Source organism: Barbus barbus (assembly GCF_936440315.1).
Source record: "Barbus barbus genome assembly, chromosome: 39".
In the NCBI taxonomy this organism is placed as follows: Eukaryota; Metazoa; Chordata; class Actinopteri; order Cypriniformes; family Cyprinidae; genus Barbus; species Barbus barbus.
Genome location: NC_136717.1, coordinates 15,631,234 through 15,651,181, shown reverse-complemented (window position 1 = coordinate 15,651,181; position 19,948 = coordinate 15,631,234). Strand labels below are relative to the sequence as shown.

Sequence of the window (19,948 nt, the reverse complement as noted above, 5' to 3'; positions counted from 1 at the left end):
TTTAGTTACCACGGTTCTGTTTGAAAACGGCCTGCTCTCAGCGGTTAAAAACACGGTTTGTTAAAGCACCAATAAAAAAAAAACCTCAAAGGAATTTGGCGTTATGTTTTGATAATTGTGATGATTTGAGAATCTCGCTAAAGGTTCAGGAAGTGATTTGAAGTCTTTTGAATAATAACAAATCAGCATAATCCTCTGTGGGAGGGATTAAGCGATAGATCGAATTCGCTTTACGTTATCGACCGAATCAGAACTCGAATAAAACTGACACATGCATTCGTCGACAGTAAATTACTAATGTTTTATGCGTTGTTACTTTGTACAGTGGTTCGCTTTGTCCACAAAGCATTTTAATGTACTTTTACGTCACATCCGTAAACAAAGAAGCTCATGCGAGGTGGATTGTGTCATTATGTTACTAGGGGGTGCTCCCAGTCCCGTACATGCGATATTGTCGACATCTTTTGTTGTTTTATTATTAAACAAACGTCTCGTGCTTATTTTAAGTTTATAATGTCTCTTTCCCACAGGTATATATTAATTTCTCTTAATAGCTTTAATTCTTATACCAAAGACAAAATCTAGAAACCCCTATAGGTGCAGAATAATAGATTCTCCCAGTTTCACAAAACACTGCAAGCCAAGTGATATTTTAAAGAGCCCTTTAAAGTCCTAGTGTACTAAGGAAGGAGTATTAATACGTTTCATCGGCAAATCGAGGAAAAACTCGGTTGTTGTTTGCCAAGTCCTCACTTTCGGGGACTTGACTCAGGTAACTGTTACATCGTTTTATTCGTTTAAAGTTTATATATATATATATATATATATATATATATATATATATATATATATATATATATATATATACATGATTTTTTTGCAAGTTTTATGAGCTGGACAATGGTTATGTTTACATCACTGACTCAATGAATGAAATGCATTACTACAGCATTTATAATAAAACAGTGGAAAATTAAATCGAACACGTTCGTATTTGCGTTGTTCGCTTTATTAAATGCGCAGGCGCGCGCTCGCTGCCTTGTTTATTAATATTTATTTCACATACAAACCATAAAGTGACTGTTTACTGATTCCACGTTGCTAATCTTTAAATGGGTTGGGGTTTGCATGATCTGGAAAGTCCAGTTCGGCTGCTCTTCGGCTTTGACAGTTTGCTTGTGTTTTGTCCTTGTTTGTGTGCTGAAGATAAGGTCACGTGTGCAGAGCAGCTGACCGCAGTGTGTGTGTTACAGCACCTCCTTTTAAGGCCCAGGCCCCAGAGCAGCATGAGCTGCAACCGGTGCCAGTGGTGCTGTCATCGCTCTCTGCTAATTTAAAGCTGACTGAGGATGTGCATATATGCATGGGTTTCTGTTTTACCATGAGAACTAATGTATAACCGAGAACCGGTCTAATAGGAGAGGAGATCGCAGTGTTTTCCCCCATGCTCAAAATAGATACTCTCTTTTGAGAGTAACAAGAACGGAAGAGCTTGAACATGTTGATACATCATTGGTCTTTCTTGTGTAACCAGGCTCCAAATACAGGGAAGTACTGGTATGTGTTAATTGCTATAAACTACAGCACTTTTAACAAGTTGAGGCATACAGTTCATATAAGTGTCCTATTATGCATAGTGAAGTCGACATGATCGTTTTAGAAATTATATTAACACTAAATATAATGTAGAATAAATCAAACCAAATGTGTGTTTGACCAAATTATAGTGACTTTATTATTAAGGAGCAACATGATCTTAAAGGGGCAGAAAAAAAAGATTCACCCAAAAATATTCTTTTTTTTATGATTTATTTATACTGAAACGTGTTATTATATTATTATTAAAACGTTTTAGTATGTATACAAATTGTCCGTTTCCATTTTAGTTTAAGTTTTAGTAGTTTTCCTGTGCTTTAGCCTTTTCTATTATTTTTTATATTTTTTATTTAACTTTACTGTATATTTACATTAGTTTTAGTTGTAAGATGTCAACATGTTTTTTTATTTTTTTTCAAGACTCCTTTCAAGAGTTTCTCATCTGATATTTATATCTTATTTAATTTCAGCTTTATTTAAAGAAAACATTTTAGAATTAGTTTTAGTTATCAACAACAAAATTCTGACCCTCATGTTGTTCCAAACCAGAACGACTTAATTTTTCTTCAGTGGAACACAAAAGGAGACTTTAAATCATTTTTTCCATACAATCAAAGTAAAAGGTGACTGAGATTGTGTTCCACAGAAGTAAGGAAACGTTGGAACGACATGAGGAAATGATGACAGAATTTACAGAGAATCAATGCAATTTCAAATTCTTGTTGTTTTACAGTAGCACTGGGAGAAAAATTTGGTATTTCTATTGTAACAGGTTAATCCACATTAATGCACATGAGCAATAGATAAACCTGTAATTACAAGATAGTTAAATAAACAAGCAGTTTTGTCAGAGCATTAAGAATAATAGGTAGCATTAATGTCTTTCTTAGTATCTGAATGTATTTTTATTAATTAATGAAGGTCATTGTTGACTTTGTTACTGATGCAGACTCAACTTCCTGAAAAGACAAGCAGTTACTCTGTTACATTAGGAAACATGTGTGCAGTGAAGCCTATAAAGGCAAAGGAGTGTAACGAGATAGGTTTGCTTTTAAAGATCACGCTGCTATCCGGCTTTATCTGTTACCCAAGAGACAGCACTGGTCAACGTCTGAATCACATTTAAAATACAATGTCTCTTTGTGGGCCACATGAATATCACTGAGCCTTTTTGTTGCCCATTTATTTTCCCTTGCCTTTGCAAGTCACTTTTCTTTGTTATGTCAACGAAGCTTTATATCCTTGTGGAATTTCCCAGCACTGAAATTGTGCCAGCTCTAACTTTATCCTATCGTCATAGAAGTCATTGCCCCACTTCCACTAAAAGCATCAGCTTCAAGTTTGTCACAAAAAAGCCTTCATTTTAGCCACGAAACCTTTCTCAGTACCCTTTTTCTTAATTTGCAGCAGCTCCTCACGATGCCACTGAACGATGAACGTCCCACCTCCACCTCTACGGTGGCCAGCGAGGACCAGAACAGTGACACAGAGTCATCGGAAAGGTGCGACAGTTTGACCTCGTCTAGCGATGTGGACTGTTCTCGCCAGAGCTTCACCAGCGATTCGTCCAGCAAACACAACTCTCCTTCTTGTAGGTGTCCTACTAACATTCAAATGGCAAAACAATATGTGTGTAGATTTATTTTTATTAGATTCATCACAGAAATAGTTTAGCATTTATTCTGTTAGACTATCTAAACTAATGCTATTTAATACTATTATTTATATACAATTGTAATATTTATTAATAGTTCGAATTAGCTTTTATTTTTATATTTTTAGTTTATTTTAATTGTAGTTTTAGTAATTTTGTGCTTTTGTCTTTTTCATTAGTTTTAATGAATATTTTTATTGATTATTTAGCTTTTATTTTTATTTCAGTTTTAGCGATTTTGTACTTCAACTTATTTTAATGCAGTATGTTTATTTTTTTTGTTTTACCATTTATATTTTAGTTTAGTTTTTTCAATTAACCAAAAGTTGTTGTTGTTTTTATTGTATAAATGTCTACTGGTCTTTTAACCTGAATTGCCACTGTGTCCTCAGGCAGCCCACCAAAAACCCTAACACTTGATGAGGTCATGGCCTCGGCTCGGGACCTCTCTAATCTGAGCCTGGCTCATGAGATCGTTGTCAACCGGAACTTCCACCTCGAGCCTCCGGATCTACCCCAAAATAGGTACTAAACTGTTGTTATATAATTACCATCTCCAGATCTAGGCCCCACTTGATGTTTTGTTTGCGTGGTAACTGTTCATAATAATAGAAATGTTAAGGGTGATAGTTAAGAGAACATACACACAATTATACAAAAGTCAATATGTTGATGCATTTTGGATTCAATTAGGCATTTAGAAATATATATACATACATGTATTTATGTATGTATGACCCTGGACCACAAAACCAGTCTTTAGTCGCTGGGGTATATTTGTAGGAATAGCCAAAAATACATTGAATGGGTCAAAATTATGCATTTTTCTTTTATGCCAAAAATCATTAAGAAATTAAGTAAAGATCATGTTCCATGAAGATTTTTGTAAATTTCCTATTGTAAATATATCGAAATTTAATATGAATATGCATTGCTAAGAAGTTAATTTGGACAACTTTTAAGTTCTTAATCTTTCCTTCTATCTTTCTCTCCCTCCCTTACTAGCTTGTACTTATTTGAACAATGACTGAGACTTGGTGTTACGAGCACTTCCTCTGTCTGATTGCCTCTTCAAGATGAATCGCTTCTTGTATTCCCCAATTGTAAGTCGCTTTGGATAAAAGCGTCAGCCAAATGACAAAATCTAAATCTAAACATTAAAGGCGATTTTCTCAATATTTAGATTTTTATTGCACCCTCAAATTCCAGATTTTCAAATAGTTGAATTTTAGCCAAATATTGGCCTATCCTAACAAACCATACATCAATCGAAAGCTTATTTATTCAGCTTTCAGATGCACAAATCTCCATTTCGAAAAATTGACCCTTATGACTGGTTTTGTGGTCCAGAGTCACATATATATAATTTAATATTCAATATAGAACAATTAAATCTAAACCTTTTTGCCTTAAAGCCTGGAGAAGAGAGTTAAAGATATGGTGCACAAGGCCTTCTGGGACTGTCTTGAAACCGAGCTGAATGATGACCCTCCTGTTTATGATTACGCCATCAAACTTCTGGAAGAGATCAGAGATGTAAGTTACACATTTACTTTGATACAGTGATGAAAAGCAGTCTGATGGCAAATGACTTCTTAATCATTTTTGTCTTATCATCAAAGACCCTGCTGTCCTTCCTGAACCCTGGGGCCAATCGCTTGCGTACTCAGATCATGGAGGTTCTGGACATGGACCTGATCCGCCAGCAGGCTGATAACAATGCGATTGATATCCAGGGCCTTGTGTCGTACATCATCAATACTATGGGCAAATTCTGTGCACCGGTCCGAGACGATGAAATCAAGAAGCTTAAGGAGAACTCAGGAGACTTAGTGACTCTGTTCAAGTATGATATTAAGGTGTCTTCTTGTATAGCTTTGTAGAACTAGGTCAATTTCACTTCAGAGCTCACTGGCTGGTGTAATAACATACAAATAGTGCATCTCATTCTCAAATAATATGTGCATAATGTGTGCACAGGTATGTATGTTTTCCAGAACAAATCATGAATCACTAATTACTTTTGTACTAAAAAATGTAGGAACAACTGAAACCACACATAAGCCGTGTCATTTTAGTATCTGAGATACTATTATAGTTTGTGCTAATATTTTGAATGAGATTTATTTGTTTTAATTTTAATTGTGTTTTAAGACTTAAGACTTAAAGCAATTTTGTTTTTAGTCATTTTTAGTAGTTTTGGGTTTATATACAGGTGTATATATAGGTTTTATTTGAATTATTTCTGTTATTTTAGAACATCAAGTTAAACTACCTTAAAATTAGAAATGTTGCATAAGCTGAAATATAGTTTTTTAAAAGTATATCTCTGTCGAAGTGTATTTCAACTAATGAATATGGTTTTCTTTTTTTAATTTCATATTTATATGGTTTTAATTTTAGCTTTAGTCTTAGTTAACTATAATTAAACTGCATATAACTGCATATATTAGAAAAAGGTTAAGAACACATGTTTGTGCATAAGCACGGGTTGTGAATTAATAATAAAAATGCTTTAATAGTCACTAAGGGGCATATGGGGCACAAATCAGTAATTGTGTTGTCTTCACTAACAGCCATATTTTATGTGAAGATTCACCTGATGCAAAGTAACTGACTTGTGTCATAACAGGGAAATCTTCCGGGTGTTGGACCTGATGAAAATGGACATGGTGAATTTTACCATCCAGAGCCTCAGGCCAGAGCTTCAGAGGCAGTCGGTAGAGTATGAGAGAGCCAAATTCCAGAGCATTCTGGAAAGAACTCCCAGTAAGTCTACAAATAAAATCATTGAACATTATTTTAAATAAACTGATTGCATTTAAAAAGGATCAGCCATTTTCACCACAACAAAGAACATTTTGTCATTATTGATCAACCTTTTGTCATTCCAGAATCATTTGGCTTTCTTTTTTCTGTGAGACACAAAAGATGCTTTGAAGATGTTTTGACTGTTTATGTCTGTACAGTGAAAGTCAATGGGGTCCACCACAAAATTGGACACCATCAACTTTCATTGAATGGTCAAAAAAAACAAAAAAACACTAAGAAATTTTTCAAAATATCTCCACAGAATAAATTAAGTCATACAGGTTTAGATCGACATGAGTAAATACTGACAGAATTTTAATTTAAAGGGATAGTTCACCCAAAAGTATCTGGACTCCTTTGCACACTTGGGCAAGCTTTAACTTCATTTGAATTCACCCAGGTGCTTTGGACCATACAGCTGAGTGGATCAGATCTTCAATAGAAGAGGCCACTCAAGTCATGGCACCAGCAGACAAGAACAGAGATTCTGGGCAGAGCAGCAAACCCTTACCAGGCCCCACGCTGGTGCTAAATACAGCCTACATCAAACTGCTCACCTGGGACGAGAGCAAGGGCCCATTACCTGAGGTTGGAGAACTAACACAGTTATTATCAATCATACTGAGCATTGATATCAAATTCAAAATGCATCTTTGAGAGTGATTTATGATCTAACACTTGCAGACTGTGATGACGGATGAAGTGAGGTTGCAGGAGATGCAGCGGTCTCTTCAGCTCTATCAAACGGTCGCGTCTGTACTGCTGATAGTCTACAGCTCAATAGGAGGGGCCGTGTCAGGCCTGCCCGCTCTTGTCGAGAGACTTAAGAAGATGACAGCAGTGCTGCTGGAGGGCATGCATAGCGCGTATGTCCGATCCCCGTCCTTCCCCTACCCTTCCCCTACACATCACACACATACTTCTATATACATGCAATAATGAATGTCTCAATCTAAAAGATCTTGCCTTTTTTTTTTCCTTTTTTTGGCTTACAGAAACTTTAATCTCACTGAAGCTCTTGGAAACATCAGTGCTCAGATCTGCTGTGAGGTCAACAAGTCTCTGGCTGAAAGAAACTTCCCAGCTCTGCCAGCTGAACTGCAGGAAACTTTAAAGGGCCAGATTTGTGACATCACCCAGGAAAACAACCCAATACGCACTCTTGTTGGTATGGAAAAATGTAAAGGAGTTCCAATCAACAGCACTTGTGACATTGCAAGAAATAATTTTCTTATTCTTTTTGTCCCGTTTACCAGTCCAAATATCTAAACAAACACCTAAAATATTTTAGATATTTTATATTTAAAATAAACAAGAAACATTTACGTGAGAAGCAAAATGGATAATAGTTTATAATATAGAAAATTATATATTATAATAATCACTTTGCTTAAAACAAAAAAATCTGCCAGTGGAGTAAGAAAAATAAACCTGCATCAGAATTAAGTGTTTTTTATGGATAAAATAAGACCAATATCTGCCAGTGTAGCAAGAAAAATAAACTAATTTTTCAAAACAAATAAACTTTTATTTTCCTTAGCCCATTGATTTTTTTTTTCTTGTAAGTAAGAAAATCCCCCTTTTTGCAATGTAATATTACCTAAATAATTATTTTAATCTTAAAATGGAAATAAATGGAGCCACATTTTGGAGGATTTAAAAGCAGAAATGTGAAGCTTATACCAGTGTATTATTTAAGTATTGTAAATTGGAATTTTTTACATTTTATGTTGTTTTCATGGTAACTAAGTTGTAAATTTGCATATAACGTTAATCAAGCTTTTTTATATATATTAACAAGCATATTGTTCACATTTTATTAAAACAGTGATATTTTTACATTTATATATTGACCCATTCACTTCGGTTCCCATTGCCTTGCTGTAACACATTTATGCTTTTTTTTTTGTTTGTTTAAATGAAAGTGGAAATTAATTTTTGTGATAATCAACGTTATGGCAACAAATGCCGTCAGAGCTGAACTCGTAATATTGCCTTAAAGCCTGCATCATGTTTTCATGTGCCTTTTCTGTCCCACAGAGGGAAGGCTACAGCAGTACTTTAGGGTGGTCCTCGCCTCTACCAACTCTCACAGGACGCCCCCTCTCGTGCCGCCAGGCTTGGGTCTGATTCAGCCAGAGCTCATGGGGCTTGGGGTCAGTTTTGCCAACCTCGTCAACTTCAACAAAAAGGTTTACGGTCCTTTCTACGTGAGCATCCTGAAGAATCTACTTTTCATTAACATGCAAGCGCCAGCTCCGCAGAATAGGATCATACAGGGGCCACCCAGCAGCCCACTGGAGTCCAAATAAACCAGGATGCAGCGCTTACTTGATTCGTTATCATCACCAGACATTTCACTCATGTGTTTCCAAGTGAATTATTTGATGCTTGATTTCAGGGAATCACGGCAGTACGAAGAAGACTGAAGAACAACAATGTGCTATGGTGTTTAAAATGGGAAATGATGGATTTTGGGAGGGGGCGGGGGGGGTGCTGTTTATGTTACAAAGAAACTATGTTCCTTGCCAAGTAATATTTTTAGCATCTCTCTAAATGTGGTTTTCACTTGACAGTGTTACTGCAATAGAAAGGGATTCATTGCGTACAGTATATTGACTGTGTTTAGGTGCAAGGCAGAAGCTTTTCTATATTCACAGTGGTTAATGACCTAGCCAAAATAGGCTAATGTATTTACACAGATCATTTACAGACACTTGAGAACATGTTATATGCCTTTAGAGATACCCGTGTTGTTTCCCATGCCCATTTTCTAGATCATAAAAAATGTTTATTGGAGCATATTGAAATCCATCATGGAGAAAGTGAAATTATAGTTTGTGTTTGCTACACGTTATTTTGTAAGTATTGTATTACAAATATTAACTGTGTTTATACTTGGAAAAAAACAAGGTCTGAATTTCTTATTCTGCATAATTTGAAATGGAAGAAACTTGAAATTATATAAAGAGGGAAAATTATTTAATTATATAAATAAAATTGAACAAAATTGTTAAAATAATTGGAATTGTATTTGGGTTTTTTTGGTCCTGGTAGCGTCATTTTATACAGTTACGACTGCATGATTATTTTTTTTATCCTTTAGACATCAACATTTGGGTTAGTTGTGTATGCTGTTTGTATATCATTGTGCTTTGGTTACAGGCATGTTTGTTTTATTACTGTTGTATTTGAAAATTAAGGATATTCCCTTATATAATGTGTGTGCTCTTATGTTCAGTTATGTTAATTGTTTTAGTTTAACTATTACCTAACTGCATAGATCAAGCTGGTGACTATTTTTGCCGTTGTGACAAGTGAATGAATCACATCTTTGTGTGGAAAGCCATTGTTTCAACATGACATACCTTCAATATAACAATTTTGCAATATATGTATTGTTTGTTTTCAAGATGTAAGAACAAAGTATATGTAGTGTAACAAGCACTAAAAAAATAATAATAAAAGAAAGTGTGAAAACTAGTTAATATTTATTTTAACCCTGTTTCTACATTCATCTGACAGCATTTCAATATTCGTTCGTTACTTTAAAAAAAAAAATAATAATTAAACTTTTAATTAATTAAAAATCAGTTCATATTTTACTGTATGTTGGGAAAAAATATATTAGTAGTTAAATCACAATCTGGTCTATATTTAAACATTTCGTGTGCTCTTTACTTCATATTTAAGACTCTTATTTTGCAAGAACACTACTTCCGGTGTGTTGATGCTGCTGATGACATACGAAGCTAGTTGAAGGCTAACCGTGTCAAACGCAGAACCATACTAGATTTCGGGTCCACTGTCACTGTTATTTAGTTTCTTTTCACCATTTCAAAGCTTTAATCATGATGCAATTCATAGTAAGTACTTATATCTGTTTGTGAGATTGTAAACGTGTGTTTATTCGCTTGCTAATTCATATTGTAGTAGCTAACAACTAAGTAACTAGCTAATCAAAGGTTTAATTTGAGTTAAATATAAACATTTACAGTCGGATCATTTATAATATAGAAGAATGTATCTATCTGTGATATAATATTGCTGATATTTGAGCATTGTTTGTTTTTCCAGCTTGGCTTCACTCTGGGGAACGTGGTTGGCATGTATCTGGCACAGAATTACGAGGTTATAAAAAACAATATTTATTCACATATTAACTCTTGTGTCTGTCTAAACTCTTGTAATAAACGAGTTCTAATAAGACTGGACTAAATAGTACTAGTCTTTAAATAGAGAACAGCTCCACTGTTTAGTGATCAATATCTGATGTAATTTATTTGTTTATAACTTTTTCAAGGTACCCAATCTTTCAAAGAAAATCGAGGCCTTTAAGAAGGATGTGGAGGCCAAGAAGAAACCCCCAGAATAAGGGACACAAGTCACGTGTGGAAATATGGCAAATTGCAATTAACTGAAGATGGAGGGATATTTAAGAACAAGAATATAATATAGGCTAGTATGTGTTAAAGTATAAACAAAAGAGCCCTCAAGGTGCACAGTATATTCCTCGTGTCAAATAGTGCCTCAAAATTGTTTTGAAAGTTTACGTGTTCTGCATTTTGCATTGTATTCTCTCTCTCTCTCTCTCTCTCTCTCTCTCTCTCTCTCTCTCTCTCTCTCTCTCTTTTCCTAAATCAAGGTAAATTTGTTTACACCTGATTTTTTTTGCTGTTACATTGTGGATAATTATGCAGAAACAGCTTGCAGTGTATGCAGTTCTTGGGTTTCCTGTATTTGAGAAACATGTTTGCAGTGCAAATAGAAACTGCACATAATAATCAGTTATTCGAAACAAATTACTGCAATGTTTTATAAAGGCTTCTTAATATTATGTAATAAAGTTCTGAGATTATACTAATAAAATGCTTGTTTTAAGTTGTTGGTTGCCAATATTGTTATTGTATGTTATTTTCTAGTAATACTTATGTCACCCTTAAAATTATCCAAATTTAATGTTCTACACATTACATTTTTGTTAATTAAATAAAGGTAGAACTTAAGAAGTGCAACATTCAAATGAAAACTTTACTCTTTTCATGCAATAAAAAGCTTTGCTGGATAATTTGTCTAAAATATACCAGAGGTTCAAGGGGTTAGCATGGTGCTTGAAAAAATAATGTGACACCAAATGATTCATGAAAAATGCCAAAAACATGCACTTATTCTTATATGAAAGTATACATCAGATAGAAAGATTAAAGTAAGAGTGGTCAAAATGTCACAAATTACATAAAGAGCCATTAAAAATTTAAAACAATGTAGAAATTTCCATAGGAAGACAACATGTACGATGTTAAAAGCATATCTATCTATCCATCTGTCTGTCTATCTATCTATATATCTGTCTGTCTGTCTATCTGTCTATCTATCTAACTGTCTCTATCTGTCTGTCTCTATCTATCTAACTGTCTATCTGTCTGTCTATCTATCTGTCTATCTATCTGTCTGTCTGTTTATGTGTCTGTCTGTCTATCTATCTAACTGTATCTGTCTGTCTCTATCTATCTATCTAACTGTCTATCTGTCTGTCTATCTATCTATCTGTCTATCTATCTATCTATCTATCTGTCTGTCTGTCTATCTGTCTATCTGTCTGTCTGTCTATGTGTCTGTCTATCTATCTGTCTGTCTGTCTGTCTGTCTATCTATCTATATGTCTGTCTGTCTGTCTATCTATCTATCTGTCTGTCTGTCTGTCTATCTATCTATATGTCTGTCTGTCTGTCTGTCTATCTATCTATCTATCTATCTATCTATCTATCTATCTGTCTGTCTGTCTGTCTGTCTATGTGTCTGTCTGTCTATCTGTCTGTCTGTCTATCTATCTATCTGTCTGTCTATCTGTCTGTCTATCTATCTATCTATCTATATGTCTGTCTGTCTGTCTGTCTATCTATCTATGTCTGTCTGTCTGTCTGTCTGTCTGTCTGTCTGTCTGTCTATCTATCTATCTATCTATCTATATGTCTGTCTGTCTGTCTATCTATCTATCTGTCTGTCTGTCTATGTGTCTGTCTGTCTGTCTGTCTGTCTGTCTGTCTGTCTGTCTATCTATCTATCTATCTATCTATCTATATGTCTGTCTGTCTGTCTATCTATCTATCTGTCTGTCTGTCTATGTGTCTGTCTGTCTATCTGTCTGTCTGTCTGTCTGTCTGTCTGTCTGTCTGTCTGTCTGTCTATCTATATGTCTGTCTATCTATATGTCTGTCTGTCTGTCTGTCTGTCTGTCTATCTATCTATATGTCCGTCTGTCTGTCTGTCTGTCTATCTATTTATCTGTCTATCTATATATCTGTCTGTCTGTCTATCTATCTAAGTGTCTGTCTGTCTGTCTGTCTATCTGTGTCTGTCTGTCTGTCTATCTATCTATGGTTAAAAGTGTGTTGTTGCAAATATTGACCGGCAGATGGCGCGGTGGACACGGAAGTAAACAACTTTCTCAGTATTCCAAATACAACGTTTGCGTTTCCGTGTACATTTATCAAGGTTATTATGTATGTAAACTACGACAATATTATAGTAAATATATATATTTTTAAATATAGTCTAATATTTACTACAGTGACTTATCACGTCATCACTTGGCACGCAAAAACGCATTAAATATCTTAAAATATGCTTCAGTTTTTTTTTTTTTTTTTTTTTTTAAGAGTTGTAGTCATTCAAAATAGAAATTATTCAAAATATTAAATTAATACGAGATGCACTAGGTTTGTAAAGTTTTTTTTTTCCGGAAGTCGAAAGTGAGTGTTTCCGGTACGCGTGGCCGCTCCTGTGACAGCTGCCGAGCGAGACAAGCCAAGATGATTTCACTCACCGACTCCCAGAGTAAGATTAACATAACCTTTCTCACTGACAGCTCTTCCTCACACAATGTCTAGCGCCAGTGCTTTCATCTGCAAAGCCTATTGTCTTTATTATTTCGCCTGTCTTTAGTATTTATGTGTGTGTGCAGCTGCATACAGATGTCACTCCACCAGTAATAAGTCTAATAACCAGTTATAAGTTTAACAATAAGTCATTGGCGGTGAATTACATGTCAGGAAACAGACTAAATAAATATTCTGGCTTAAAACCGCTTTAATGTTGATGGTGAACCGCTCCAGACTGATTGCATGAAGCCAGAACAGTCCTGTAAACATAGTTTTATGCATATGATCATCATAATCATCAATAAGAAACGATCATATTAGCAAATTAATATCTAACATTTGTGTGGTATTAAATGCAAATTATATGTATTGGTTTAATTGTATGGCTTTCCCTCTCTCGACAGAAATTGGAATGGGGCTAACAGGATTTGGTGTATTTTTTCTGTTTTTTGGGATGATCCTGTTTTTCGATAAAGCTCTCCTTGCCATAGGAAATGTGAGTGTTCTCATGTTGTCATTTATATATTTTAACAACATTTTTTGGTTATGCCTTGCATATGTATATTATAACTATATGATCATTTTTAATTATACTAATCAGAAACGAATATGAACAGTGTATATTTTATTCATTTCTTATCAGAGCAATTACAGTATATTTAAAAAATGTGTATTATATGTTTTATATATGTATATATAACATGTTTGTTATATATACCGTGCACAGTATAAATGAGTACACCCCCTAGCAATGTTTCAGCAATTACTCTTTACTTAGATGACATATTAGGGTTCTTTGGAGATATAATGTTCCAACAAACCTGCTTGATCAATTACCGAAGAAGAATGTCAAAATTATTTAGCAAAAGATTTTCTTAAAGTGATAAAATGCTGAGTTGAAAAAATGAGTACACCCTCCTGAAATTTACTAAAAAAAAAAAAAAAAAAAAAAGTGTACAGGTTTAAGGCTATTTTTGATCAACAGGTAAGTGTACTGAACCAAAACTTTTAAAGACCTGTAATTACCTGACAATTAAAAGTGTTATATAGCGCACTGAATCATACTCAGACTTAATGCTGGCAGCAGTGGAACCACTTGGGAGAGAACTGCCAGGTGACTTATTCCCTAGCATAAAAGAGGACAATGGTACAAGAGGAATACCAAATTATTGTTTTAAGAGTTAAAATATAGCAGAAGCAGCACCGACATTCAATAACAATGGACTTGTGACAAGGCTCCTGAAATAATCAGGTCTTTGCTTTATGTTTTCATGATCAGTGAATTTTTGCTAGAAAAAGAGCAAGTGTCTCAGAGCCGGCAAAAGCTATGAAAAAAGTGACACTTTATCTCACAGAGTATGACGCAGCCTGCAGAAGTGACATGCATGGTTATCACCATTAGAATTACCTACTGTAGCCAAAGCAAAATAAACTCATTTAACCTCTTCCAAGGCCCATATTTACAAAATAGAGACTTCTGGGAATCCATACTTTGGTATCAAGAGACCAAGTCAATCGTTTTGGATCCAAAAGCATCCAAAATGATCTGGAGTTGCTAGAGGAGGAGTACAGTGAGAAGTGCTTGGTACCCACAGTTACGCTCCGTGGTAGTAAAGCTTTTATATAGGGATGAATGTGTGTGCTGAAGGTGTGAGGGAGTTGTACTTTATCAATGCTGTCATGAATTCACACACTATTGTTTAATGGAATACAAAAACTTGAAACAGAAGATGCTACCCTCCCCTCATTCCCTGCATTATTGGGCATTTTTTCAACATGACAATGAAGATATTCATTCTCCCAAGGTGAAAATCCTTCAGTGGACATGCATTTCACTCAATCTTAGCACTCTTGAGCAGCTGTGGAGACGAGCTGAGCAAAACTCCCCATTAAAGACCAGAGTATTCAAGGAGGTCGTCCTCCTGGAGTTAAACAGGACAGATGCGAAAATTTGTCATGAACTTGTACACTCAGTGCCAAGAAGGGTCAGAACAGTATACTTAAAGTTCTGAAGTACTAGAATATTATACATTTGCTGAATTAAATCTAGGGTGTACTAATTTCTGCAATCCTTCATTTAAATAAAACTGTCTAATTTACGTTTTTATTAAGTATTTGTTTAATACATTTAAATGTTGCCATCTTTCCATGAATTATATTAGTGATCATTACAAAAAATACATATTTTATATTTATTCAGAGGGGATGTACTCATTTATGCTGTGCACTGTATATTATATATACAGTGCCCTCCAAAAGTATTGGAACAGTAAAGACAAACTTGCTCTGTTGGCTGTGGAGTCAAGACATTTACAAATATGATTAAAAGATGAATATGAGACAAAACTACAGAATGTCGCGTTTTATTATTGGGTGATTCATCACATACATGTTTTAGCAGCTAAGAAGTTCAGCACTTTTAGAGTTTCATCCCTCTATCTGATGTGAGCATAAGTATTGGAACAGTTCCCTCACAGGTCTTTCTAAGTGATCTGCTGTGTCCTGTTGCATTAATTCTTCAGATATTAAAAGCAGGGAATGTGTTGTATCAGTTATATCCATTACTTCTACTCGATGTTAACACACAAAAACCAGGATGAAGATGAGTAGCTGACTTTGAGAGAAAAGCAAGCAATTTAGATGCTAAAAGAAAAGAGGAAGTCAATTATAGCTATAGCAAAAATAAAGAGCATGGAGAAATCAAGAGTTTGGAAACCACCAGCAACCAACAATGACCTGATCGGCTGAGAAAACAACAGTAGTTGATGACAGACAAATCAAAAAAGTTATGAAAGTCTTAGATTGCCCAAGTCAATCTCCAGATTTAAATCTGATTGAACATGAATTTCACCAGCTGATGAGGAGAGTAAAGGCAGAAACTCCCCAAAACAAGCAACAATTGGAATTGGCTGCATTAAAGGCTGGAAAAAGTATTTCAAAGGATGAGACCAAGAGTCTGGTGATGTCTATGGGTCACAGACTCACTGCTGTGATTGTGCGCAAGGGATCTGCAACTAAATAATAGCTTTTAATCTTTTATATCTGCCTTATGTTCAACTGTCCCAATACTTATGCTCACATCAATGAGTGGGATGAACTCTAAAAGTGCTGTTCTTTTTATTTGGTAAAACATGTATGTGTTGAAACGGCTAATAATAAAATGTGACATTCTGTAGTTTTGTCTCATATTCATCTTTTAATCATATTTGCAAATGTCTTGACTCCACAGTCAACAGAGCAATTTTGGCTTTACTGTTACAATACTTATGGAGGGCACTGTATATGCATATATACACACACACCCACATATACACACATATATATATAAAACAAACATGTAATATAATTCTAACAAGCTTTTAAAAAAAAATTCATGCATGTGTGTGCTAGTTTCTAAACAATTTCTTTCCTATAACTTTGTTGCGAATAGTATTGTTTTGCTACACATTTCTACTTTTTCCATCATATTCTTCATTATGCTGCTCTAGATTTTTCTGGTATTAAGTGTTCTCTCATAATAGCTAAAATACTAAACTTTTATACCGTAATTTGTTGTAAACTTATATTATGAGTGCACATAGACACACATAAGCACATATCCCTCAACCCAAAGGCAATCTCTTACCTCTCTCTTGGTCTTTATTTGTCTCAGATCTTTTTTGTTGTCGGGCTGGCATTTGTAATCGGGCTGGAGAGGACGTTCAGGTTCTTCTTTCAGAAACACAAAATGAAAGCCACCGGCTTCTTCCTAGGAGGCGTCTTTGTAGTGCTGATTGGATGGCCCATACTCGGAGTGATTCTAGAGTTTTATGGCTTCTTTCTTTTATTCAGGTATTTTTACAGGATTAGAGAGTTCTTATCAAGGCAAATTATGCATCTACAAAACTAGTAGCTCTAAGCTGATATGTTAGAGGTTGAATGGTTTTTAACAGACTGATGCCAATACAGATTGACTGAAGGCAGATATAGATATTATGTATGCAAATTGAGATATTAAATTACATAATTTAATAGTAAATGAGAAAGTGAGAATTAAATGAACACTTATTTTACACAATATTAAGTAAAATGATTATATTATTAAAAAAAATAATGTACAACTATTTATGAAGTCTGAAAAGAACGGAAAGAAAAATTAACTAACATTTCGATAAATAATTCCTAATGATATATCAGTCCACATGCTAATGCCTTCTCTTCATGTGCAGGGGCTTCTTTCCAGTGGTCGTAGGCTTCATCAGGAGAATTCCTGTGCTGGGATACTTGCTGAATCTTCCCTTCATTAGTGGGGTAAGTTTTGGCCAGCGGGGTGATGAAGAAGAGATATTTTTCCTTCCTCTCTTGCTTTTATTTCCATGTAAGGGTAATCTAAGATTGCAGTGAATTTAACACGTCCTAACCAGGCATTATGCAATAAAGGACAAATAACAAACATGAAAAGTGTAAATGAGCTGCCAAACCATTAAACAAATATGTTCTGATTGAATGTGATTGTGTTAACATTTACACCATCAGTGTGAACAGATAAATTAATAATCAATACAAACCTATTACATCATGTCTGTTTAGGACAAAGTCTTCAAATAAATTCACTTCAAAAGCTTTTGCTTGCTTTAGCAGCTATGAGACTAACATGCTTTTCCACAAAGTAATACAGATTTTTGTTCACATATATTCAAATATTTCAATATTAAGGGCTTTGTGATGAAGTAATATTTTTCCTTAGTTTTTAAAAATACCACCTTAATACAAGAGAATTCTATTCTATCTGAAATTCCATATATTATTGTTTGAAAGTTGTTGTTGTTTAAGAAATATTGTTTTTTTTCCAGTAAGGATGCAGTGACGTTAATAATATTACAATATCCTGAAATTGTCAAATGTAATATTTTTGTGAAACATATTCTCATAAAAATATTTAGCAGCACTGTTTTAAGCATTGGTAATAATAATAATTAGTAGTAAAGTTTCTTGAGCAGCAAACCAGCATATTAGAATGATTTCTGAAGGATCACATGACACTAAAGACTGGAGTAATGATGCTGAAAATTAGCTTCGCCATCACAGAAATAAATTATATTTCATAATGTATTTAAAAAAAGAAAATGGGTATTTTAAATTGTAATAATCTTTCACAGTATTACGGGTTTCCTTTATTTTTTGATCAAATAAATGCTGCCTTGGTGAGCATAAGAGACTACTTTCAAAAACTTTATTTTTATTTTACCGACCTCAAACTTTTGAATGGTAGTATATCAATCAACTGCATAACCCAAACTGATGATACCACTCAACTAGTAGCTAACACACATTAGTTTTCACCCCATGAGTGTCTTTCAACATCTGTTTGTTGTTCTTTTAATGCCTTCCTAAGGCTGAGCGGACAGTCAGCCATCTTGGTCAGTCACTGCTAATTGTGTCTTGCATGCGAGCATGAATCATGCTGTCCTGTGTGCACTGAGTATTTGAAGTGATAAACCTGTCATGAATCAAAATTGTAATTTTATATCTATAATTTAAATTTTTTTAAGTGTCTTAATCCTTCCATACCTCTTTTTGTTTCTCCAGTATGTGGACAAAATGAGTGAAAGCAACAACATGGTTTAAAAGACTCTCTCTTTTTTTTTTTTTACCACTTATTTATGATGGATTTTCTAAAGCTTTACCTTAAAACAGCCATGAGAAGTATAGAGGTCGTATTACAGAAGCTTTACATTCAGACGTGTTTCCATTGTAAGGACGTCTGAGTGATATTTACGTCAGTGAAAAGCAAACTGTGCAGTGTGGAGAACAAGCCACTCCTTCGTCTGCCGGCCAAAGCACAGCTGCATCACTGCATCCTTGAACAGCTGTGCCCTACTTTATAAATGCAAACTTCATGTAGAAGTTACTGGAGACCCTCCCATGAGGAATCTTTGTTTGAATGTGTAGAAGCGACTTCTGGAAGTCTGTATTCTGTTACAATAATGGCCTTGTTACACGGTTGTGTCTATAATTGTATTTTAAAGAGGGAGGAGAGTTGGTCTAATTTCTTGGGTTTGTTTTTTTTCCCAATCACACCTGCTGAAACTGTGTGAAATTTACACTTTTTTGTGAAAATAAACTGCTACTAATCAGACTGGCATATAGAGATGTTGTTGTTATTATTATTATTAACTATTTAATTTTTTTCTCTGTCTTCAAAAATGGTGGGATTTCAGAATTGTTCAGCTGCCACAAACTTTTGTAAATATAAATTTAAAAACTTGAAAAGGTCAGTGTTTTTATTTTTATTCTTATTGCTTTATTAGTTATTGACACACCATTTGGGGTTCCTCAAAAGCGGCTTTAAAAAGGTTTTGTTGTTATTAATAATAATAATAATAATATGGTTGTAATATTAATATAAAATGACATTAATAATAATTTATTCATATCAAAATCTAATTACGTTATCATCATTAAGAATAACTGTAATTAATAATACAAATAAGTTTTATATATATATATATATATATATATATATATATATATAATTATTGCTGTCAAAAGATTGATTGCGCATCCAAAATAAAATGTTGTTTACATAATATGAATGTGTACTGTGTATTTTTATTATATAAAAATACAAACACATGCATGTATATATTTAAGAAACATATGTTGTTTATATTAAATATAATTATGTATATAATATGTATATAATAAATGATTAGTATAATATAATATAAATGTATATACATGTACATTTTTCAAAATATACTGTATTTACACTGAACAAAATTATAAACACTTGTTTTTGCCCCCATTTTTCATGAGCTGAACTCAAAGATCTAAGACTTTTTCTATGTACACAAAAGGCCTATTTCTCTCAAATATTGTTCACAAATCTGTCTAAATCTGTGTTAGTGAGCACTTCTCCTTTGCCGAGAAAATCCATCCACCTCACAGGTGTGGCATATCAAGATGCTGATTAGACAGCATGATTATTGCACAGGTGTGCCTTAGGCTGACCACAATAAAAGGC

General features: G+C 34.2%; 3 protein-coding genes across 4 annotated transcripts; all 3 read left to right on the top strand.

Annotated features, from left to right (window-relative positions):
• The first annotated feature begins 654 nt into the window (after positions 1–654).
• Positions 655–9,577, top strand: tcp11l2 (t-complex 11, testis-specific-like 2). 2 transcript variants are annotated; one of them, XM_079399595.1, is made up of 10 exons: positions 655–772; positions 3,004–3,187; positions 3,643–3,775; positions 4,666–4,786; positions 4,873–5,096; positions 5,883–6,019; positions 6,462–6,649; positions 6,746–6,927; positions 7,057–7,229; positions 8,102–9,577. In XM_079399595.1, exons 2-10 carry the CDS (start codon positions 3,016–3,018, stop codon positions 8,371–8,373), a joined length of 1,602 nt encoding a protein of 533 aa, XP_079255721.1. In that variant the 5' UTR covers positions 655–772; positions 3,004–3,015; the 3' UTR covers positions 8,374–9,577. The 2 variants fall into 2 exon arrangements, with proteins under 2 accessions (XP_079255721.1, XP_079255722.1); XM_079399596.1 differs by having other exon boundaries at positions 665–772; positions 3,007–3,187.
• Positions 9,578–9,776: 199 nt separating this feature from the next.
• stmp1 (short transmembrane mitochondrial protein 1) lies at positions 9,777–10,945 on the top strand. The gene is made up of 3 exons (XM_079398622.1): positions 9,777–9,927; positions 10,139–10,192; positions 10,365–10,945. Exons 1-3 carry the CDS (start codon positions 9,913–9,915, stop codon positions 10,434–10,436), a joined length of 141 nt encoding a protein of 46 aa, XP_079254748.1. The 5' UTR covers positions 9,777–9,912; the 3' UTR covers positions 10,437–10,945.
• Positions 10,946–12,815: 1,870 nt separating this feature from the next.
• On the top strand, positions 12,816–19,190 carry LOC306858571 (vesicle transport protein GOT1B-like). Its single transcript, XM_079399158.1, has 5 exons — positions 12,816–12,898; positions 13,347–13,438; positions 16,595–16,773; positions 17,151–17,232; positions 18,511–19,190. The coding sequence occupies exons 1-5, from the start codon at positions 12,874–12,876 to the stop codon at positions 18,547–18,549; spliced, it is 417 nt and encodes a 138-aa protein (XP_079255284.1). The 5' UTR covers positions 12,816–12,873; the 3' UTR covers positions 18,550–19,190.
• Positions 19,191–19,948: the final 758 nt, after the last annotated feature.

Excerpts from the sequence above, each read along its gene's own strand:
- LOC306858571 (XM_079399158.1), top strand. The coding sequence starts at position 12,874 with ATGATTTCACTCACCGACTCCCAGA. Across the intron at positions 13,439-16,594 it reads CTCTCCTTGCCATAGGAAAT|ATCTTTTTTGTTGTCGGGCT; the intron begins GTGAGTGTTCTC and ends TATTTGTCTCAG. Across the intron at positions 17,233-18,510 it reads ATCTTCCCTTCATTAGTGGG|TATGTGGACAAAATGAGTGA; the intron begins GTAAGTTTTGGC and ends TTGTTTCTCCAG.
- tcp11l2 (XM_079399595.1), top strand. The coding sequence starts at position 3,016 with ATGCCACTGAACGATGAACGTCCCACCTCCACCTCTACGGTGGCCAGC. Across the intron at positions 5,097-5,882 it reads GACTTAGTGACTCTGTTCAA|GGAAATCTTCCGGGTGTTGG; the intron begins GTATGATATTAA and ends GTGTCATAACAG. Across the intron at positions 6,928-7,056 it reads CTGGAGGGCATGCATAGCGC|AAACTTTAATCTCACTGAAG; the intron begins GTATGTCCGATC and ends TTTGGCTTACAG.
- stmp1 (XM_079398622.1), top strand. Across the intron at positions 10,193-10,364 it reads ATCTGGCACAGAATTACGAG|GTACCCAATCTTTCAAAGAA; the intron begins GTTATAAAAAAC and ends AACTTTTTCAAG.